At 32.8% G+C, this 24410-nt stretch overlaps 1 protein-coding gene across 3 annotated transcripts; it reads right to left on the reverse strand.

Annotated features, from left to right (window-relative positions):
- Positions 1-319: 319 nt before the first annotated feature.
- On the reverse strand, positions 320-24098 carry LOC137829878 (MADS-box protein AGL42). Of its 3 annotated transcripts, none has more exons than XM_068636855.2 (9): positions 23902-24098; positions 23521-23580; positions 23172-23356; positions 20622-20700; positions 4137-4198; positions 3799-3895; positions 3660-3701; positions 3523-3564; positions 320-632 (listed from the first exon to the last, which is right to left on the reverse strand). In XM_068636855.2, exons 3-9 carry the CDS (start codon positions 23351-23353, stop codon positions 483-485), a joined length of 654 nt encoding a protein of 217 aa, XP_068492956.1. In that variant the 5' UTR covers positions 23354-23356; positions 23521-23580; positions 23902-24098; the 3' UTR covers positions 320-482. The 3 variants fall into 3 exon arrangements, with proteins under 3 accessions (XP_068492956.1, XP_090160345.1, XP_068492957.1); XM_090304219.1 differs by lacking the exon at positions 23902-24098 and adding an exon at positions 23794-23876; XM_068636856.2 differs by having other exon boundaries at positions 438-632; positions 3441-3564.
- Between the last annotated feature and the right edge of the window lie 312 nt (positions 24099-24410).

Below are 24410 nucleotides of genomic sequence, written 5' to 3' on the forward strand. Positions count from 1 at the left end.
TTCAACAATTAGATCAAAGTTAAGCGGCACACCACTTAACTCAAAAACTTAAAACTAGTTAAAGATACTCAGTCCCAAAACCTGAATCTGCATAACACCAGCATAACACAAACCAGAATCCTGGTGATGAAGGAGAACTACTAGGGGAAACATGCTAACCGCTAGGTGTGACCAGCACAACATAACCAAGTAGCACAACATAACCATTTCGTGTCTTCTTATTTCATCATAGGTGGTATACATATTCTCTTCTGCATGCAATGTGCTTATTTATCTAGAATTCAAATGAATAAGAAAAAATAAGCAGTGCCCTGGAATATAATGAAGAATTATATGAGCATTTATTAATTGATGAGCTTGATAAGGATGGAGATTATAATCAGATTTTTACACTTAAGAGAGAAAAGGATATTCTGTGAGAACACTGAGATTTGTCATCAATCTTGCAAAGTGATTAGTAGATAATATGTAAGGACCTACAATCAGCAACCCTGGTTTGGCAGTCCAATAAACAATTCTGTATCCACTTCTAAACTCTGGCTACTTGAACCGTAAGGTGCTGCTTCTACTTGTGCTTCAACTTGTGAGTGTCCAGGCCATTGCTGCTGGTATGTATTTTCCGTCCCCTGCCACTGCCATCCATAAGAAAAAAAACTTAGAAAAGGGTGATGGCCCTTTCCAACAGTAAAGATTCCATCTTCCCATTTTAGACAAAGTGATCAATGTAATATATGCAACACTATTATTTGCAAGTGGATCCATGCTACTTTTATGTTATTCTTATCGACCATTTGATTTTTGTGATTCAATCATTAAAAAGAGAAGGCAGATGTATTGAAGGGAGGAGATTCCCACAAAATATATATTTCTTCGATAATCTTTTATCGCTAAGAAATAAGACATTGTTTCTTTTGTAACAAGTCAGGATATCAATAAAAGGATTGTGTAAAGAGAAGAATTAGACAAGTTTGAGATGTTTGTAGAATATATATTTTTGGAGAGATTATACATTAAAATTATTGGCATTAATTGAAGTAAGATGACCACATTAATAATTCTGACAAATATTAATCCTGAGGTAAGCTATATAGGCACTAAAAGAGACTTAAAAACACAAACAAAGTTAATTTATTGAGGCGTGTATGATCACTGTCCGTAATGACTTATTTGTAGTGAATTGTACAAGTTTATCTAGATACAGCAGGAATTTCTTGGATCAAAATCGAGGATCAGAACTAGCAAGAATAAGTAAGAATCCAAGACTATGTAAATAGATAAAGAACATAAGAAGTGACAATAGGAAAAGACCATGAAAGATGTATTGAAAGATGCAGAAGAAACCTTGGGCCTATTTATAATTGGGAGAAGCCACAACTTCAAAAACGATTTCAGCGTGCTTCTCGTTCCAGCAACTTAACTTCCCAGGAAGGATGAAGGAGATCGCGAAGAGAATAAGACTCACGTGCAAATATCCAACCAGAAAGCATGGGAGCGTGTGACGAGTGTCTGAGGAGAGCTTCGTGAAAACTGGAATTAGAGGTGGTCGAAAAAGACGCACGAAAATATGCAACATTGCATGAGATTGAAATCGGATTTCTACAACCTCTTTGTTTTTATTTTCTTTTGCTATATACATGGATTCAGTTTTGCAAGATATTGTGTCCATGAGTCAAGACGAAATAACCAAATTGAAAAGCCAAGGTACAATCTTTCCAACCCAACAAGATCTCCAATGAGCTACAAGAGGTGACAATAAATGACGATAAAGACAAAGACCAGACAAAGGTAAAATCAAATGAAAGGGAACAGGGTTGAGAGTTGTGCCATCAAAGAATTATTTGAATTTAGGGTTTAGGGTTTAGGGTTTAGGATTAGACAAAGTGATTATGAATATGCAAAGAAACTTTTTATGGGGTTGGAGTAGCCATACTAAAAATATTATTTAGATTAAATGGGAGAGTTTGTGTAGACCTACGCAAGAGGAGGGACGATTGAGAATCAGGAAATTAGAAACTTCAACTTAACAAAATGGAGATGGAGGCTAAGTACAGACACCACAAGTATTTGAAGAGATGTGTTGTTGTCTAAGTACGGAAATTGTGTAATTACACTAGTAGGATTAATGCGTGCAAATAGCTTATTTCACAAACCTGTAGTCCAGAACAAATGATTAGGTCATACATTGAACAAAAGTACTATTAAATTTTGAGAGGACAAATGACTAGGTTATACACCAAAACAAAAATACCCGAGGCTATATTCAATATCAAATGACAAAATGAAAATTGTACAACATCTAGGTTTGTGGACTGAAAATGAATGGGAGTGGAACCTTGAATAGAGAAGACACACCTTTGAATGGGAAAGAATGGAAAAAAGAACAACAATCACAACTCGAGAATGACATTAACAATGCTCATCTTCAAGAGAAAGCTCAAGATACGTTGTTATGGCTAGCTGATCAGGGAGGAACATACATTGTCAAATCACCATATGTTGTTTTACAACAAACCACCACTTATGATCTTAGCTTAGCCTTGGATACAGTGTGGGTTGTCAAAGCACTTTCTAATGCACGCATCTTGGCTTAGAGAATTTTGCAAGTTAGAATCCCAACAAGGGTGAGCTAGATTAGTCCCCTCCACAACTTATCCTCTATGTAGTTAGTCAGATAAAACTGTCCAACATATTTTTCTGGAATGTTAAGTAGCTTATCGGGTTTGGACAACATGTTCCATATGGGCAGAGTTTCAGGTATCCTATCATAATAATATTAAATATCACTTTCAATAATTTTTCTTAGTCCTTAGATGTTAAGGTAGGCTCATATATCTTCTAATTATGTTTTTCGGTGTTACTTAGATGTAATGTTTGTTAATTACATTTTGATTAATAAAAGGGGTCAACATGTTATTCATAAGTGTGTTAAAGTGGGTTGCTCATCTTAATATAAAGGTTATCTCTAATTCCTATTGCCAAAACATATCTTGATAATCCATGATTGTCTCTATCTCGTGTAGTACATTAACTCCAAACTCGAATTAACTTGTGAAGAGTCTTGAAAGAAAAAAAAAACTTTCAATTCTATCTTCGTTTTTGTGCGATTTTGTACATGAATTAGATTATTCCTAAAGTAGTTTTTATTTATTTATTTTTTATTGTTGATAAAAAAAGTCTAAAGCATAAACAAATTCATGTTTTAGGTGAAACAAAAATATTATAGTTAACTACTAATTAAAATTATATATATATACTAGAATTTTTAAATAAAAATTTGTAAAAATGATTTTATTTATAAATTTTGAAAGGACACAAAATATTAAAAAAAATTATAAAATATAAAAATTCTACTATTAACCATAAGTCAAATAGCATGCATCAAACTCAATGAATTAACAAAACGTCATAATTAAGCAGTTGGCAAAACTAAAATGGATCACCTTGTTTCATTTGTTTATGATGCATAGAAGATTTGGGATAATGAATAGCATGGATCAAAACCAGGAAGGATAAGAATATCACCATTTCAGTTAATTTGACATTCTCTTCGAGCAAGTTATTCTCCTAAATTCAGTGAGAAAATGTGTCAGGAGTAGAGGATTCTTGTAACAGTGTTAAGCGTTTTCAATGTACTTAGCAGCTGAATGAGGCAGGGTTACCTGGGATCGTAGTTGATCAATCTGCTCCATATACAGTTGAGCCTGAATGAGAAAGATCAAAATCTCTCAATTCTCTCCTTTGAATCTCTCGAATCTCTTAATTTTTTGTTGATTATCTCAACTCAGGTGTTTTACTTACCTTTCTTTGTCTGACTCTTAACAAACTTATCTGCAGCTGATCCTCAATTCCTTTCAGTTCATCATAGGAACAACTCACGTTTTCTCCCAGCAGCTTCCTAAAACATCAATTCAATTTCAAATAACGAACCAAAAACTGTGGAAGCCAGTGCAGTGCATTTCAGGCAAGAACAAAAATACAATCAGTAATATATAGCTCAAAAAAATGCTAAAGAACATTCCCAAAAATTGAGTCATTAATTTGGCAGCAGCAGTAAAACCTCAGCTATACTATTAGAATTGAAATACGATGAACCAGAGGTAGTAGGATAATTGAGAAAGCATTAAATAAGGGCTAACCTTTTAGAAATTTCAAGAAGCTCAATCTTCTTTGCCATGCTTGCAGATTCTAACTTCAGTTGCTGCATGAAAAAGATCAACAAAAGTTAGCAATATATTCCACTTACTATCATAAAAGTAATAAAAATAATATATTTTTCTACTGTTAATGTATTTACTATAACCTAATTATCAACTTAATACTAAAGATTACTATCAAGGAGGTCGATGATTCATCAATAAAAATGAGTTAAGGAGGAATATGGACCATTATGTCCTACAGAAGTTACCATTTGTAGTGCAGTCAAGTATATAAATATAAATGAATCAATCAATTAAAAGATAAAGAGAAATTAGGAAATGCAAACTTAAGAAAGACAAGTGATTTTAAATTTTCTAAGTTAGGAATTTCTTTAAGCATTCCTCGACAATTCCTTTTATTTACGACCAAACTCCTAAGTAGAATGGGAGAGCGAAACCATTGTGCACATTATGGCAAAAACTATATGATTACATTTTTTACCTTCTTTGTTACCTTTGTTACCTGAACAGATATTAATATTTCCCTTTAATTACAAATTACTACCACACATTATCAAACACATTATGAAATAGGTTCACTTTAAATTATATTATTTTTTATTGTATTCTAAGTTATATTAAGTGTATAAAATTGTTGGGAATCTCTCCTTAATTTAATGGGGACCATGACCAATGAATCTTGATAATTGATCTATTGAATATATTCAATGATGACCATTCCAAAGTTTTGAAATTATATCTCTCTTGAAAACTATGAAATTCAATCTAGAAAGTTGTAGATAATATTTTCAAGATATCTTGAAAATGTGATAAACATTAATTATCCACTATCTCTTTATGAAGAAGCATTTCTCTCATTCTCTATATAAAGTGAATTTGTGAGGAAGAGAAGTGTAAGCAAGTGAGAAGAGCAACATAGAGAAAAAATGAGAGAATAGATATACACTATAGTGTGAGATTAGAAATCCTAGTGAGATGCTAGAGAGACATTGTATTTCATTCTTGTTGGGTGAGATTGAGTGTTATCCTCATAAAGTGAGAGAAACTAATATTGTAATCTTACTTTCATAGTAAAGACATTTTTTGGACTAGGTCCCGTGGGTTTTTATTTCTCAAGTTGAGAAGGTTTTTATTTCTCAAGTTGAGAAGGTTTTCCCACGTTAAAAATTCTTTGTGTCATTATTCTATTTTGCTCTGTTTTCTATTATCTAGTTATTGTTTTCGCAAGTGCCCATTTTGTATCTACACCAAAGAGGGAGAGTTAGTTCTGGTTTTCCCAACATTGGTATCAAAGCTTGGTTCTGATACAAGATGGAAGGAATCTCTACTGACGCAAATGATATTGAGAAGCGAGGAAAAGGTGAAACCCGTGGGAGATTTGAATCCCTTGGAAGAAACAAAAGCAAAGCCAAAGGTCGTTCTCAATCTCTCACAAGAACAACAATATTGTAGTATTGTAGCAAAGAAGGTCATAAGAGATTTGAATGCAAATTTATGAAGAGAGACCAGAAAGTCGGAACTGTCCATCCAAACTTAGTTGATCCAAAAAAGGAGGATTGTACTCCAACCACAGTTGTCACCGTTGACGATGATGTTTTTCTTATTGGAGAAGACAATTACCTAAATGTTGCATATGGTGATTGCTCTTGGATCGTTGACTTTGGTGCCTCTTTTCATGTAAGTCCACATGAAGATTTCTTTTCAAATTATAAGAAAGGTGACTTTGGTACTGTGAAAATGGGAAACCATGTTACAAGATTGTAGGTATTGGTGATATTGTGTTACTATCAAACACGGGAAACAAACTTGTGCTGAAGGAAGTGAGGCATGTTCTAGAAATGCATCTCAACCTTATCTCAACGGGTAAGTTGGATGATGCTGGTTTTCTAAGCCACTTTGGTAATAGAAAGTGGAAACTAGCAAACGGGAACCTAGTCATTGTCAGAGGTCAAAGGAAGGATCCCTTTACATTATGCAAGGAAGAATTTGTTCTGGAAAAGAAAATGTTGCTACAGACTCCAAAGATCTTTGGCATAGACGTTTGGGACATGAGTGAGAAAACACTGTAGATGCTTGCCAAAAACTACTTGTCAGGTATAAAGGGTCAAATCTTGGAATCCTGTACTGATTGCATCATGGTAAACAATGCAGAGTCGGTTTTCAGAGATCAGGTGATCCCTCAAGGAGACATGAGGTACTTCAACTTGTGCATACAAATGTTTGTGTACCATCTGAAAAATATCTTGGTGGAGCCTACTACTTTGTAACATTTATTGACGACCACTTAAGAAGAGTATGGGTGTACTTGCTAAAAACCAAAGATTAGGTACTATCAACATTTAAAGAATTTCATGCTCTAGTGGAGCGTGAGACTGGAAAAAAGCTTAAGTGTCTGAAAGCAGACAATGATGGAGAGTATCGTGGTCCGTTTGAAACCTATTGTAAGATGTATAACATTAGAATGATAAAGACACCACCAAAGACTCCTCAATTGAATGGAGTAGCTGAAAGGATGAATCGTACTATTGAAGAGAAAGTCAGATGTATGTTACAAGGTGTTAACCTCCCTAATTCTTTATGGGGTGAAGCAATAAAGACTGCAGTTGATCTTATAAACCTGACACCTTTAAGACCTCTAGATGGAGAGATTCCAGAGGAAGTGTGGTGCAAGAAGAAGGCATCCTTCAACCATCTAAGAGTATTTGGATGCAGAGTCTTTGTTCATATTCCAAAGGATGAAAGAAAAAAGCTAGATGATAAAGCCAAGGGGTGCATATATTTGGGTCCCCAAAGGATGAATTTGGGTACAGATTGTGGGATCCTATAAAGAAGAAAATTGTTAGAAGCAGAGATGTTGTGTTCTTCGAGGATCAAACGATCAGAGATATTCAAGAGAAAAATCAGTGCTAGTTCAAAGTTCGCATTGATTCCGGGGAGAGATTCCTCAACAGATAGATCATGATCAAATAGACCAACAAACATATCTTGCTCACCCAGTTCCTAACCAGATTGATGAACAACCAGATCATGATTAAATAATGTTAGATCCTCAAATACAACAAGAACCTGAGCCTTTAGAGCACCAAATGGAAGTTAAATTTAGACTCTCTGAAAGAAGAAGAATGTCATCATCAAAGTATCTTGAAGAAGACTATATTACTTTGACAGATAATGGTGAACCTCAAAACTTCGCAGTGGTTATAGATTCAATTGAGAAAAGTGAGTGGATCAAAGCCATTGAAGAAGAGATGAGATTTTTACATGAAAACCATACTTATGATATGGTGGAGCTACCTAACGAAAGAAAAGCCTTGAAAAACAATGGGCGTATAGGTTAAAACTGAAGAAGGAAGTTCGAGACCAAGGTACAAAGCTTAAATTGTTGTGAAAGGGTGCAATCAAAAGAAAGAAGTTGATTTTGATGAGATATTCTCACTAGTGGTAAAGTATTCCTCCATAAGAGTAGTATTTTGTATAACAGCTAGCCTAAATCTAGAAGTTGAACAACTTGATGTCAAAATAACTTTCCTACATGAAGACATCAAAGAAGAAATATATATGGAACAACCAAAAGGCTATGAAGAACCAAACAAGGAACACTTAGTGTGTCGTCTGAAGAAGAGTTTGTATGGTCTGAAACAAGCACCTAGACAGTGTATAAGAAGTTTGAATCCTTCATGACCAGGCACGACTTCAAGAAGACAACTGTTGACCATTGTGTGTTCATCAAGAGGTATGAAGATGGAAACTTTATTATCCTATTATTATATGTCGATGATATGTTGATCAGGATAAAGTAAAACCAAGATTGTTGGTTTGAAGAACGCTTTAAGCAAGTATTTCAAGCTAAGATTTTTCCTCAGTTCATTTAAAGGTATGGTCTTGGGTTACTTATAAATTTGCCTCTACACGTTTTTCTTATTTTGATTGGTGTCTTGATCCTCTGGTTTGTATGTATTTAATCAAAAGACTTTGAAACTCTAGGCCTTTTGTTTTTTCAGAAGGTTGAGATGAGGTGTTAGGTTGTTTCTGAGGCGTCCTTTTTTCATTCCGTTGGCTTGCTTTTTAGTTGCTCAAGTAGGATATTTATGATAAGTTTTTGGGGGAGGTGTTGTACATTTTTGTTCAATTTTGTACAAGGGTTGGACCACCCCCAAAGTGGTTCATATTTATTTATTTTTTCTTGTTGATAAAAAAAACCCTTTGTAAAATACTAAGTTTCAAAATTTTCGGAAAATGACTTATCATTTGAAATAACCTTCAACCCCATTTTCCACCATCTCTAACAATCCTCCTGACTTCTCTCTTCCATTTTAAACACATTGCTCTTCGGCACATGCTAAATGGTCGCCAACAGAGTCCTATTAAGGAATCACAATTCAGCCACATTTATGTCTATTATATCTAAGGAGAAGAAACATTGAATAAGACATTAGCTTCTTCTGACTCCAATATTACTTCTTCCATCACCTTACTGCCCCAACTTGGGTCAAGAGTCACTATTACCTAGCTCGGCAACAACTGATGTTTATCACTCCTTTATATATCTTAAATAATTGCATTATCTGTCAGACATGGGTTTTAAAGCCATGTGTGTTCTTGGCTAAAGATTGCAAGAACCTATAGCGAGGAGAAATTAACTTTATTACTTCTCACTTTCACAGTGAATTAATTATGAGATGCATTTTAAAATAAAGACCTTAATTTAAAATATTTCAAAATTATGATAATTAAATATTAAAAATTATAAATAAAACTAAAATTGAACATAAAATATACGTACATCAAAAGTTAAAACAAAATAAGTCAGGTTTTGAAGTATGAGCTTGTAACAAAAAAACTAGGAATTATATAAACTAACTTCTATCAATCATAAGAAATATGCAAATAATGTTGAAATACTTATTATCCAAGATTAGTTGTTAAAATACTTATTATCCAAGGTTATTTTTCTGAGTTTTAAAAATAATTTTTTACAACTTTAGAAAACTTATTTGTAAGGTAAAGTTACACTTTCAAAATTTTAGAGAATTTAGTTATAAAATATATTAAAACTATATAGTTTTAAATTATTTATTTATAAATAGATTTAATTATATTTATTTCTTGAAGTTTGAGAAATTTGGAGTATTTTATTGAGGTTCTACAATAAAACTTTGAAATTTAACGAAAATTAAAAACTTTAGAATAAGCCTTTGAAACTCAACAAAGGTTAAAAAGACTTACGTTAATTTGTTGAGGTTGTAGAATAAACCTTTAGAACTTATTGAAAGTTTAAAAAACCTCCATTATTTTGATGAGGTTTTAGAATAAATTTTTAGAATTTTAAGGAAGGTTAAAAAAACCTCCGTTGTTTTGCTGAGGTTTTAGAATAAACCTTTGGAATTTAATGAAGGTTAATAAAACCTCCATTGCTAAGGTTTTAAAATAAACCTTTGAAATTTAATGAAGGTTAAAAAAACCTTTGTTATTTTGCTAAGATTTTAGAATAACCTTTGAAACTTAACAAATATTAAAAAACCTTCGTTAATTAAATCAATTCCTAAAATAATAATATATTTGTGCAAATGTATGATTGAATATGATGGAGAAATCGGTTTCGTGGGTTTCTGGTTTTCCTCTTTGTCAACAATAATAGTGTTTGTTTTGAGCAAGGAGGTTAGATGGCAGATACTACATTTTTTATCACTAATTTCCCAAATGAGTTCTTCGAAAGGATTTATAGAGATTTTTTCAACGTTGGGGAAGAGTTTTAGATGTCTTCATTCCTAGAAAGCTAAATGCAAAAAAATAACATTTTGGGTTTGTTAGATTTCACAGGGTGAGGGATGCGCTCACATTGGAAAGAAGGTTGGACCCCATTTGGATTGGAACCTAGAAATTGCAGCAAACAAACCCAAGTATATCAGGCAAGTGATTGCAAAGAAAAAATGGACTTCCACACAGCGAAATGTACAACCCCAAAAAGTTTGGAGTCAGAAGGATCAACAACGTTCTTTTACTCAAGTTGTTAAGAATGAGAATGTGAGTATTACCTCGAAGGATGCTAGTGACACAACACCCCATATCAGGATTGAGGTGGAATCATCTAACTGGCTGGAGATATGTTTATGTCTTGCGAAGAAGAGGGCATAATTGAAAAGGCAATAGCAAAGAACAAGGATTGGTTTGACAATATTTTTGGATCATTAGTTCCCTGGAATGACCCCTTCGTGGTATCTAAGAAGTTTGTATGGGTTAGTTGTAGGGGCATCTCGTTGTCTCTCTGGAATAGTCAGTGCTTTGAACGTATTGGAGCTTTAGTTGGCACACTTGTAGAGGTCGATAAGGCTACCACTGCAAGAGAGGTTTAGAGTATTCGAGATTGCGCATAAAAATCCTAGTGGGTGAGGAAGCAAATCTGGCAAAATCAATAAGGATAAATGATATCCCAATGATTTTATCGAAAAATCTGATTTGTTGGATATCCCAATGGTAGGGAGAAAATTTACTTGATACAAATCGAATGGGGTTGTTAAGAGTAGAATCAACGAGATCTTGATTTCCAGGGAGTGGTTGGAAGCTTGGCCAAACATCAAACAATTTGTTTTAAGTAGATTGGTCCCTGATAATTATGCTTTAGTATTAAAAGACACGTGTGTGGATTGGGGTTCAAAATCGTTCAAAAGTTTAAATGTGTGGCAAAGTGATGGTAGGTTTAAGGATTTCGTTCGCAGTAAATGGCAGAGTCATGAGGTGTTTGGCAGAGGGTTGTATGTTTTAAAAGAAAAATTGAAAAAGCTAAAATCATATATGAAGTCTTAGAATAGAGACGTCTTCGGGAATGTTAACGAAGTAGGGAAGATCTACAAAGGAAAATTCAAGAGTTGGACGTAAGAGATGATGAAAGCGAGCTAGATGAATTTGGGAGGGAGGATAGAAGACTCCTTTAGCCAAAACAAAGTCGAAACTTTTTTAAACAGGAGGTTGTTCTACAAGAACAAACCCGTCTTAAATGGTTGAAACAAGGCAAAATTCTTTCATTCGACCGTGAAGTGGAAGAGAGCGAGGAACGAGATTAACGGGGTAGTAGAGAACAACCTTTGGTGCGATAATAAAGAGGTGGTTAAGGATAAGGTTATATATTTCTTCAAAGCCAAGTTTGAAAGGAGCTTTGGGCCCTAGGTAAGGTTGGACAACATCTGTTTTAATTCTATCTCTGGTGAAGACAATGACTTTCTGGTAGGAGTTGTCTCTAAAGAGAAAGTTAAGGCTGCAGTTTGGAGTTGTGATAGTTTGAAGAGTCCTAGCCCAAACGATTTTAACTTCAACTTCATTAAATTTTGTTGGGATTGTTTAAAAGAGGATGTTCTTTTGGTTGTGAACGATCTTATGTCTAAAGGTATTTGGCCTAGGGGTCAAAAGCTTCTTTTATTTGTCTGATTCCAAAGTCTGATAACTCGCAACAACTTAAAGACTTTCGTCCAATCTCGTTGGTAGGGTGTGTGTACAAAATCGTTTTGATGATTCTTTCTCTTAGGTTGAAAAGGTGATTAGTAAAGTCATACATTCCAGACAATCAACTTTTTTAGAAGGAAGGGGGCTTATGGATAGCGTTCTCGTGGCTAACGAAGTCCTTGATAAGATGAAGAGGAAGAAGAAAATATGTGTTTTTTCAAGGTCGATTATGAGAAGGCTTATGACTCCGTGAGGTGAGAGTTCATTTATTATATGCTTGGAAGACTCGGATTCTGCAAAAAATGGATTTATTGGATTAAATTGTATTTGGAATCAACTTCGGTGTCAGTTTTAGTAAATGGGAGTCCGACTAAGGATTTTTTTCCAAAGAAGGGTTTGAGGCAAGGTGACCCTTTAGCTCTGTTCTTGTTCCTTAAAGCAGCTGAAGGTATAACAGGGTTTCTAAGATCGCGGTTGAGAAAAAAATTGTTGAGAGTTTGGAGATTGGGAGTTAGAAGATTAAGGTGAATATGCTTCAGTACATCGATGATACTTTGTTTTCCTACAAAGCTAGCTTAAAAAACGTGTTTAACATAAAAATTATTCTGAAATGCTTCGAATTGGCTTTTGGTCTTAAGGTGAACTTCTTGAATAGCAGAATTTATGGGGTGGGGGTCGATCAGACTTCAATATTTTGTTTTGCGACAATCCTCAGTTGTGATGTGATGAAGACTCCTTTTAATTACTTGAGGTTGCTGGTAGGAAGGTGTTTTAAGAGGAACGTGTTTTGGGAGGAAGTGGTCAATAGAATCAAAAATAGACTAGGCAATTGGAAGGGTAGATTCGTCTCGGTGGTCGGGAGGATTTGCTTGATTAAATCTGTTTTGTCGTTTATCCCTCTGTTTTATTTATCTTTGTTCAGGATACTGTCTACTGTGATGAAGAAGATCGTGAGTCTGCAGAGAAATTTTCTTTGGGGGGTGGGGGTCTGAAGGGAGGAAGATTGCTTGGGTTGCTTGGGATAAAGTCTGCGAGTCTCGGGAAGCAGGGTGTCTTGGCATTGTTAATAATGTCTGGGTGTGGAGGCTAGCTTGGAGAAGGAGTGTGTTCGCTTGGGAGGAGTCCCAAGTAGGTCAGCTTCTCAAGGTGGTACTCGGTTCGACTCTCGCTTTGGATTCTAAGGATAGATGGGTGTGGAAGAATAGCGAGTCTGAAGCGTTTTCAGTCAAGTTCGCGTACGGTATTCTGAGATGGGAGGTAGAAGGGGGACACCCGTCGTTGTCCAACTTCTTCTAGAGGATCGAGGCCCTACCTTGAGCTTAAGTCACATCTTGGAGGGTGATTGAAGAAAAGATTGCTACTAAGGTCAATTTGGAGAGACGCGGGGTAATGGTCGAGAGTAACCTATGTGTCCTGTGCGGGAGAAAGAATAGTCGACAAGTCATCTGTTTTTTGGTTGCAAAGTTTCTTGGCTAGTTTGTAAGCTTTGTTGCGAGTGGTTAGAAGTGTGTTCGATAGACCCTTTTACACCTGTTTCTCATTTTACGCAGTTTAGATTACTCGACGAGTCTACGTCTGTTAATCTAATTATGGGCAGTATTTGGATTGCAGTGGTAAGTGAGATTTGGAGACATAAGAATGATTGTACATTTAAAGGTAGAGTGATTGGCCATTCTGAATTTTTTTCATTGGCATAGTTAAAAGTTTGGTCTTGGATTTTCTCAAAAGTGTCTTTTGTGGTCTTTTCCTTCTCAAATTGGTGCCTAGAACCCATGGTATGTATGCATTCGATTAAAAGTCTTTAATGTTTTGTAGGTTGGTTGAGCTGATCATTGGTGTTTTTTAGGAGTGTTAACTTTTGTGGTGGTTTAGAGTGGTAGGGTGTTTTGGTTGGTGATGTTTGTGTAGGTAGTTGGTGACAAATTTATGGATTATGTTTTTGCTTGTAAAGAAGTGTGATTGTCTCTTTGATTTGTAAAATAGTTGGATTACCCTTAAAGTGTGTCACGTTTATTTATTTTTTCTTGCCGATAAAAAAATTAAATTAATTCCTAAAGTTTCCGTTAAGTAACTTCTATTAAAACATTTTTTTAGTGTTATTTTTATTTTGTATTAGTATCTAAGGATCTTCATTCTTAATTAATTTTGATAGTTAAAGTAACTCGAGAAATAACATGTAACGTATTCATCCACAATTGATGCGCATCGATTTTAACGAGACATGCTAAATAATAAAGTTTTTCATATAACCCTTTATATATGTTTGGCCAAAAACTCCTTTTAGAATTCATTTTTACTTAAATAATAGCAGGTGATTTATACGTTCAACTATTTAATTGGCTATAGTGCAAGGACTTATATGTCTTTTATTCAATTGATTACTTGACTAATATCACGAGAACTTTTACCTTCCTTATTAGGTCACAACTCGATTGATAATATGAAGACTTATGTCTTTTATCTATGTGGCTACTTGATTAATATTATAATGAAAACTCATCAAATCACAACATTCACAAAATAAGATGACCTAGAGCTCTATTTAAAGACTTAATAGCATACATAGGTATAATTAAGATTTTGTCTATCTTTTATAGGTCCAATAAGGATGACAACTTTGGGATGAAGAAATGTATAGAGTATTTTAGATAAGACCTCCATACCATAAAAGAATACTAGAGCATTGGTCAAAGGACTATAAGAAGATTGAAATTTAGTTGACTTTCGCAGGAACAAGTCAGCATCATTTTTGGGTCAAACTTTAGTTTAAATAATTATATAAGAGTAGTTTAGGATTCCATGGTCATATATTAGGCTTAGTAGTGTAAAATAATTGGGCCTTGTATTTGGGCTAGAGGTAGAATAGGGTTAGAATATGGGCAAATTCTTCCTACATCCAATATTTTTGAACTTGCACCCAACACAATTTTAAAATTCCAAAAATACCTTTTGTTCTGAAAATGAAAATCCGAAATTGAAAATAATACATTCTGGAAAAGTAGATTCGGAAAAGCTTTTTGTGTTCCGAAAATAAAAATCTAGAAACAAAAATCAAAAGCCCATTCCGGATAAGAAAATCCGCAATACAAAAAATAATACATTAAGGGCATTTTCGTCTTTTCCACTAGAATTGGGTGCAGTGATATGGTGCAGGAAGCAATTGCCTAAAATATGATGACATAAACCCTATAGAGTTACATTTGGGCTTCTTTAAGCCCAAAGTAAACCCTAGACGTTCAAGAGGTGTTGCACACAAAAAGGAGACTAAATTGACATGTGCTACACATAAGAGAAGGCATGGAAAGTGTGACTAGCCACATGACACTTCCTTAATGGAAAGAATTTACACTAATGAAGAGGTGACAATTGTCAATCTCTCATTTGAAGGATCCTCTCAAATGAGAAGATGACACTTGTCAAACACTTAATAGCTTCCGTTGGAATGTCATTTCTTCATAGCTTCCGCAAGTCATCTTTCATTTCCATCCAAAGACAATTCAAAAACAAAAGAATGAGCCAATCCGGGTTTGCATCATAGCACGAGGACTTTTCATCTCCTATTACTTGTTAACTCGTGATAGTGTGAGAACTTGTATATCCCCTATCTAGTTGGTTACTTGACTTATAACATGAGGATTTTTACATCCTTTATCTAGCAACTCAACTAATAACGTTATCACTTTTACGTCCCTTGTTTACTTGACTGGTAGTGTGACTCATGTCCACTTACTTAGTTCGTGACTTGAGTGATAATGCCATGACTTATACAACTACTCTACATAGTGTGTGAATCACTCATCTATTTATCTAATTAGATACTTGATTAATAACTTGTGATTCATTTGTTCCTATCTAGTTGGTGATACAATTAATAATATTTGACTTGCATACTCTTATCAAATAATCACAAATTCAAACTCAAAAATAAAATGATACTTAATTTTGAAAGTTGGATTATTTATCAACTTATATAGTTTATTTAGTTGTACTTAATTGGAAGTTGTGTACTATAAATTTATTTATTGACCAATATGATAGTCCTTGTCTAAAATATCAATATAATACAAGTCACAAATCTTTAAATCCTATTCACAACAACAAGCCACCAGATACTTGTATTATATGTGACTTGTATTATAGGAAAACCCTAAACCCTATAGAAGTTACCACCAGTAGGAAAATTGATCAACTAAAGAATATAGGAAAACTAGAAAAATAGAAACCCCTAGTCAAGGAAATCTAATTTCAAATTTAAGAAGAATAATTGATTTTAGTTAGAGACTCTAGACTAAACAAAGACAAATAACTAATCTGAATGTTATAACTTATAGAATCTTATTGATTCTTCTCTATTTCACTTGAAATATCACTACCAACCGATAGTGTATCAACTCACTACTAACTGGTATGTCTCTGCAATCAAAAAGATATGAGAACCACAAACCAGGCACGGTAGTGTTGCAAATGCACAAATTTAACCTGAATCTTGAGTAAAGCATGTTTATTGTTTCATTTAATATTTTAATAAATAATCAATTGTTTGTAAAATTAAAAGTGTTCATTTCCTTAAAATAAATAAATCGAAATACATATAGAAGCTATGCCTATTGTTGTATTATTATAATTTTCTCCTAAATTTTGCTGGATTATAAATGGTTTCAAACCTGATAAAGGTTGTTATTATTAGGCGCAGGTAACATAAGCAATGAAGTATTGGTTAACGGTATTACGCAAAGGAAAGAGCTAATAAAAAAAAAGGGAAAGGAAAAACCATTTTGTGGGTAATAACATTAAAATGTAACAGTTGAGTTGGAGTATGTGTAGTTTGGTTTATATTAATATGTTGTACATATATTTATTTAGTTGGTTAAAAAAGGTATTAGTAAATAAAATAAATATAATTATTAGGTTAAGTAAAGAAACTTAATATGAAAAAATAAACTTGGACAATGACATAATTGTTACTAGATAAAAGCAAACTATCTATGAGATCCTCAACCATTGTTTTTGTGGATTTTGTTGGATAGATGTATTAGGAGGTTGTGGAAGTTGATTATTATCATCATTTTCTTTCCCTGTGATACAACTCAAATCGACAAGCAGATGATTAAGGACACCACGAACACTTCACAATTAGTCATCTCAGCATTCAAGATAAGGTCCCACCAAAACATCTTAAAGACATCAGCAGAAGAAGAACTGGACATAGGCCAAAACATCAAATGTTCTTTCTTCTGGTCTTTTTACAAGACAAGTTTATGTAAATAATTTTGGCTCTTTTTGGGAGTCCAAATAGAAGTATAAGCTAGAGTAGGGTGTGCTTAGTAATTTGGGCTTGTGTCAAACCCACCTTTCATGACATGTGTACCTAGGTTTATGGCTTCTTTGACCTACCTTCTAGAAGGTTGCTCACAAATGACACCCCTACCCCTCTCACTCTTGCTCCCCAAGTCACTATCTCCTATATAAAGGGTGTCTTGCCTCATGTATTTTTACACATTAAATTTGAATAGAAAAAAAACTTTGCTTGAGTGATTAGTGAGTTTTGTCTTCTAAAGGTTCTTAGTTCTTATCTTGAGTGTAGTGTATTTCAAGTGGCGGCTCTTCACCACTCATCTTGGAGTCTTACGCCTTTATCTTTCCTTTTTATGTTCTTTTATCATTCATTTACCATTCGGTTTTCACTTTATGCCTTGCTTCATTTTGTTCATTTAATTTCGCAAGTCATTTTCATCCTCTCTCTATAATTGTGTTTTCTCTTTGCTCTTTAGAAGAGAATATTCACACTTAACCACTTGGTTAAGTTTGTGTCTAGTGACAATCTTCTTTGAGCTTATCACTATAATTTCTAATTCAAAAACCATAAACAAAGTGCAACCTCTAAAATGGACAGTCCTAAAATCAACTCACATCACTCGGGTTATCATGAGTAGGAATATCGGACCTGTATGAAAGTATTATGGATCGATAACAATGTATGTATGAAATTGGATGAAAGCAAAGAGTGTTGTCATTGTTGAAGTACCTATCATATGTGATGCACCTGAAAGAATATTTGGTTGGGATTGAAATGTGGTGTAAGTGGACAAAACTTGTTGGTATGGAAACTAGGCAAACATATTGTGGTGGTGGACCATAAATGTGACATTTTTGTTGGTTCAAGGGGGTAGACTGATGAAAAGATTGTTGTTTGTATGCTCATGTTATCGCTGTTTGTTTTACATGTCATTTATAAACGACATTCATTGACCCAATCTACAATTTGCATAATATTTAGAAGGCTTACGAAATTTAATTTCATCTAGTTCAAAATGAGGATTATTGGTTTACTTATAGAGGATTGAATTTGATCCTAAACCCCACATGAGACGTAAGGAATCAGAAAGACCAACTAGTAACCATTTATATAATGAAATTGATTAATCAATTTTGAAAAAGTCAAATAAATGTTCTTATTATAGGAATTAAGATCACAATAGGACAAATTGTCCATACAGACAATAAAATGTCGTCTCTTGTATTTTTTTTTATCTACAAAGAATAAATAAAATAAAATGAGACACTTTAGTTGTGTCCCAACCCTTATACAGAAACTGGTCAAGGCCAAGCTGGTCAACACCTGACAAGCATCCATCAGACTCTACAAACCACCAAACCAATCCTCAAGAAAAAAAAAAGGAACGGTAGACCATATCAAAAGAATTTAGCAACTATTCTATCAGTGTTCTTATAATCAATCTTTAGTTAAAAGAGGACAGAATAAAATACAGACAAAACATCCCCTAATACAACTGGAAGCCCACAAAACAATTACTAAACAAAGTCCTCACCGAAAAACAAGTCCAACACAAATCTACTCAAAAGTGGGTTTGCTTTCTTCAAACCTAAAATTTTTTTACCTACTTACTAACCTGCCTAGGAGCCGCAAAATTTGTTCATAGCCTCACTAACGGTATCACAATAACCTGCACAAAAAATCCAACATTCCTAGATATATAGAAAATAACATTTTGCACACCGTCATTTTTTCAAATACTTCATACAACATATGAGATCCAAGCATCAATCCGAATAAGAGAAGTCTGCAAATCTTTCCTTAGTCGAAACCCAATACCAAGATTTTCTTTGAGCCATAGTGAAAATCTCCAAAAAATCTACTCTCCCATTCTTAGAGATACAATTATTCCTATGATTCTGTATTTCTCCTACAACTGTTATCCAAATCCCCCCAACATCTAATGAAAGCTTCCTTCATACCTACAAGCTTAAACAACATGAAATGCATTTTGGCATCAGAATGATACACCGAGTAGAACCCTCAAGCTACTTAAAACAAAGACCCCATATTCTCCAGGAAACCTTACACAAAGAAAATATGATTTATTGTCTCCTCTTCCTCACCAAATAAGGGACGGAGATTACTTACCAGAACTATGCCACGTTGCATAAGATTATCCTTAGTAGCAATTGTAATAGTCAACACCCTCCAAGTTGTAACTTGTGCTGAAGGAAGAGTCTTTAACTTCCAAAACTCCGCAAGGAAATCCCTAGTACAACCTTGTTCAACCCCTTTAAATGATTATAAGTTGTTTTCACCGAGTCAACTGTAGACTTTGTATCCCTCCAGATCCACTTATCAGTCATACCTTTACTCTCCTCCATTAATCTCTTATTATCCAACCACCAAGAATTGTTCATCTTGACTAGATTCCCACACAAAGAGAGTCCTTCTCCTCTCCAGATTCTACGATCAACAATTATCGTTCAAAACACCAACATGTGATAATGTGCCGCCAACATCTAAAAAGACTGAAAACAGCCTAGAAAATTTTTGTTTTAAAGATTCATTATCCACCAATTTATCTCTCAAAACATAATTTCTTTTCCATCTCTTACTACCCACTTTTTCAAATTTTAGCATGGATTAATATGCAATATTATTAGAGTCGGCTAATCTGACTCAATTGTGACATAAAACATTTATAATTTATTCTAATAAAATATAATTCATAAAATTATTATAAATTTTAATATTATGTTATGAAAAATTTATATTTCGGTTGAACCGACATATAAAAAACATCAGAGTCGACTTAACCAATTCTAATAATATTAAATGTACTTTATTTAGTGAATTAACAATTTAAAAAATATTATTATATTATTTAATTTTATTAATAAACATTATTAAGTTTTGCCTATAATAGGGCATTGTTATTTTTAATTTTTTTAACAGAATACTGAGTTAGATTCTGTTAAAGATATTACATTTTGACTTCTTAAAAATTAATGAAATATTTATGATGATTGATGTTAATATAATATATTTTTAATTTAAACTAGAGTTAACTCAAATAATGTTAATTTATACTGTGTGTGCCTTCGTACTAAGGAGTAGATTATTTTTAATCTAAATGTCCAAATTTAAAGATGAAAAATCTACTCAATCACTCATTCTTCTTCTCATCTCGTTCATTTACTCTCATATTCGTCATTCATCCTCATCTCTCTCACGTACAATCATCTTAGTCATCTATATCCATCTCTTTCATTCACATGCATTTGAAGATGGTGACAATGTAGTAAACATTTTCTAAACTATTAATAAATAATCAAATTTTATAACTTTTGCGTCAATCAAATCAATACTATATTTCCATAATTAATGAATATTTAACTTATAATGTTCTTAATGTGAATTTAATCTATGTTTGTAATATCCGTTATCAAGAATTAACGTAAAGGTTATAGCATCACGAGAGACGCTAATTACATGTTAACGTCATCTATTTGTCACTTATGTTAGTTCTTGGCCGTCACCAAATCTAGGTTTTATTATAGTTTATATTAAATGTACTAGGGCCAACATTAGTAGTATAACTAAGCTTTAAGTATATTAAGTTTGATCATTAACTATGATTAATTCAAATATCACATTAGAGTTATATAAATATTACTGGACAATTCATTCACATTTATGACTCCATATATTATGACTTTTCTAAATTTCTAAGATCAGAATAAAACCTGAATATAATCGTCTCCAAGTTTATTCGCAGGAACATCCTTCGTATATTGACTGTATCGTTCCAAAATCTTTGACATGCTGAAATATTTAAAACAACTTTTGTTAAAATTAAGAATTTAATTAAAGTATAATGATAGCTGCGAAAATTCACGGTATCATTTGGTTATATATTTTTGTCTATTGCTAACTTTTGTAATAAGTTATTTAAAAGTTACATTTATATATTGTAAGATCAAAGTATTAGAACAAAATATGAACATTAATATAGAGCTATGTAGATAAGTTTTAGTACATTTTTTTTTTCAGCAAAAGTTTTAGTACATATACCAAGAATTTAGCCTGTTGTAACTAATAGTGCTTATTTATAGTCATTTTGCACAAGATTGACCCATTTTCACATCTATTGATTTTTATTAGAAAAATGAGATGTATAGATTCCCTCAGAGAAAAGTGTTGGTGAAATAGTATATGTATAAATGTTAAACCCTAGGATCGCAAAGTTTTATGTTGTCTGTATAAAAAGCTATATAGTTGTTCTCCTCATCTTCTAATAACGGGCTGCATCTGCAAAAATAATTTATAGTTATACAATGCTGTGCATAATCTAATAATTTATAGTTACACAATGCAGTGCAAATTTGTGCATAATCTTCTGCAGTTTTTAGCTTTAAGCAATAAGCATTGGTATTTCTTAGACTGTTTTAAGTAGTAAGAGCATGTTGACAATAGTTTGTTAATGTAAAAGGTTAAGGTTAATGTTTCATCTTAATTTAATTTATTTATGATAAAAAAAAAATATACTGCACTGCAACATTTTACCAATAAACCAAATTTACTCATTAAACCTTCCTACCAAATTATCTATAGTTTTTTCCAGATTATCTCAAAACAAGTAACATTCTTATTTTTTAATGTACTATTAATTGTTTTTCTCCTAAATTTCAATTTTAACATTCATTTTATACCCAAAATTACATATTTTTTTATCAACAAAAATAATAAATAAAAGGGGAATATTAAGAGTATTCAAACTCATAAAAAAAAATCCTGCATTGGCTATAAAAACCCTAAACATTCACAGTAACTGATGTTTTCACTTTACAGTATATTATTAATATTTTAAAAAAAATTCCCTCACATATTAATATGTTAACAATTCAACCACCACAATTACTTCATTCTTTATTTAATGTATTTATTAAAAGTAATGCACCTACGTGTGTGTAGGTATATATATCATTTTTCTTAATCTATTTTTTAGAAATATTAAATTCCATATAAAAAAATAAACCTACATAACTTATGTATACTTGTTGTTATAGTGCTAAAACCAATCTGTTGACATTTTAAAGAATTAGGGTAATTAAGAGATGTGCACATAATTCTTACTAAAAATAAGAAATAAATGTGTACGGAATGTCCCTAAGAGAACTGCTCGTGAATACTAGGTAAATCCCTCTTTCCAAGGTGGTATATATATATATATATATATATATATATATATATATATATATATATATATCAATACTGTTGGAAAAAGACATGCATAAACACATGCCTGCACTTGAAAATGTCCATAGTTTGTTCCACAAAAGCCAAAAACTTCCATGTCTCAAGGTTCTAAAAAAGTGAGAGTGAAGTTTATATAAATAGATGTGAATTTATGTAAGTTGCTTTAACATTTACTCATATTTATGGTAGGAAGTGATTTTAGTACAAGATATAGATCTGTCAATAAATTGTCCTATAAGATATTGCATATCAAATTCTACACGTAGGTACTACTGATCTAAATTAACTTTTTAAGGGGCACATCACCCAATAACCCTTTATTTCATATCTTATTTAATCCTTTATTTCATATTTTATTTAACAAGTCTTAATAGAACTGTGAACATGTCATGACTCTGTGAAGATGGCAAGTCTTATATCTTTGTTGCTTTATTTTTTTATTATAGTAATAAATTTTGATTAAAAACTCGTATTATATGTAGATTGGAGTATTTTAAGTATTTTCATTTATATTATTTTTTGTTGCTAATTAAAAAAAAAACCTTAAACAGAATTGGACTTTGATGATAGATTGGTTTCATGTCTATAATTACTCTAAACAAACAACTAAAATCTAGGGAATATTGAAATGACCTACCACAATTCAAAGGGTACCTAACTTACTAATGGGCTTCCATTTTATTCAGCCAAGGGAATACAAATACTCAAACCAGTACAATGAATACTTCTTACATAGCCAGAACCTTTTAGTATAGTCATCTCAGTAATCAGTACAACTCAGTCACATATAGCACAATTAAAGACACACCCACTCATTTGTTTTTCTCTTTTTTCTTTTGTACATATAGCACCAAATTTCAAATAGTAAGTTAGATAAAAAAAACTAAGAAAGACTACTCACAGAACCACCAATTCAACCCATCTCCCTTTTTTTCCACATTAGTATAACAGGTACATACATATCTTTGAGCAATAATATATAGCATATATCTATTGAAGTACTATTTCTTAAGCAGAATAAACGAAGAAAAACGTACTCGCAACTTGAGAACTCATAGAGCCTTCCATTCTGGGCGAAGACTATGACAGCTACTTGTGCATCACAAAGAACTGATAGCTCATAAGCTTTCTTTAGAAGACCATTTCTACGCTTTGAAAAGGTCACTTGACGGCTTGTTGCATCCTCAATTTTTTTCATTTGAACCTTTCCCCTCACCATCTCCTACACATAAAAACAAGAAGATGCATAAGCCCCTCTAAAACAAAACAAAAAAGAGAAGTCAAAAATTTTCTATAAGCTCTAAATGGAACCAAATAAAGTAAAAAAAATTATAAGAACTGATAACTAAGTACAAAAAATTGAAAATGTACGGAACAAAATATTACCAGAAATTCGCAAGAGGCTCTTCCAGAAAAGTTTCCCTTTAATTTGTGTTCTTTCTAAAGCTGGAAAATGTAAGATTTTGAAACAAACAGTTAAAACCCACAATCCAATCTGGGGTGAGCAGCAACAGTCAATAGAAGAAGATAGTTAAAAGAGATATTTAGTTTTATCAGAAATAAATTGATCCTTGAACTCCAGAATGGATCTTACAGATCGTTTAGGCTATTTTAGACAACATGTACCAAATTAAATTAAATGCGGTGAAAAATAGTGACCTCTCAGAATGGTTGAAATTAAACCATTCTAATATAAGCAGAGAGAAAGCTAAAAGAGCTCACTGCTTCATCATAGGTCAAGGAACACAGAGAAAAACCAAAACTCACCACTATTCTTAGGTTAAAAAGAGAAGAGAAACTGTAGCTAGTGGAAGAAAGAACTGGAAAATATTCCAGAAACCCTAGCCAGAAGCATCGTACTTCCAGCAAAGTGGTATTCATTGTAGATGTTTTTCGGACCACAGAAAGGAGGGTGTTGCCTTATTCCATCCATTTTTGTCATCCTCCCATAGGTTCGACACCCCAATAGTTGACTTGAAAACAGACCACAAAAAGAAATGGAAAACAAAATTTCTGTTTCTTTTTTGTTTCTTATCATCTAATTGTCTGTCTTTTTTTAGTAAAATTAAATAACTATTTAAGGCAAAATGTTCTTAACAAAAAACTTTGGTATTTGAATAAAAGATCTAAAAATGTTAATTTAAACAAAATACTATAAAACTCTGTTACCACATAAGAAAAAATAAATATTAAACATTAAAGTTACTTAGTATGTTATTTTATTTTAGTTAAAATTTATTTATTTATTTAATAAAATTAGGTAATGATTTTTTAAA

Source organism: Phaseolus vulgaris, chromosome 7 (assembly GCF_051622355.1).
Source record: "Phaseolus vulgaris cultivar YP4 chromosome 7, ASM5162235v1, whole genome shotgun sequence".
Taxonomy (NCBI): Eukaryota; Viridiplantae; Streptophyta; class Magnoliopsida; order Fabales; family Fabaceae; genus Phaseolus; species Phaseolus vulgaris.

Coding starts and splice junctions, on each gene's coding strand:
- LOC137829878 (XM_068636855.2), bottom strand. CDS start 23,353: ATGGTGAGGGGAAAGGTTCAAATGAAAAAAATTGAGGATGCAACAAGC. Junction 3,896..4,136: donor CTTCTTGAAATTTCTAAAAG/GTTAGCCCTTAT, acceptor TTGATGTTTTAG/GAAGCTGCTGGGAGAAAACG. Junction 3,702..3,798: donor TAAGAGTCAGACAAAGAAAG/GTAAGTAAAACA, acceptor TTTCTCATTCAG/GCTCAACTGTATATGGAGCA.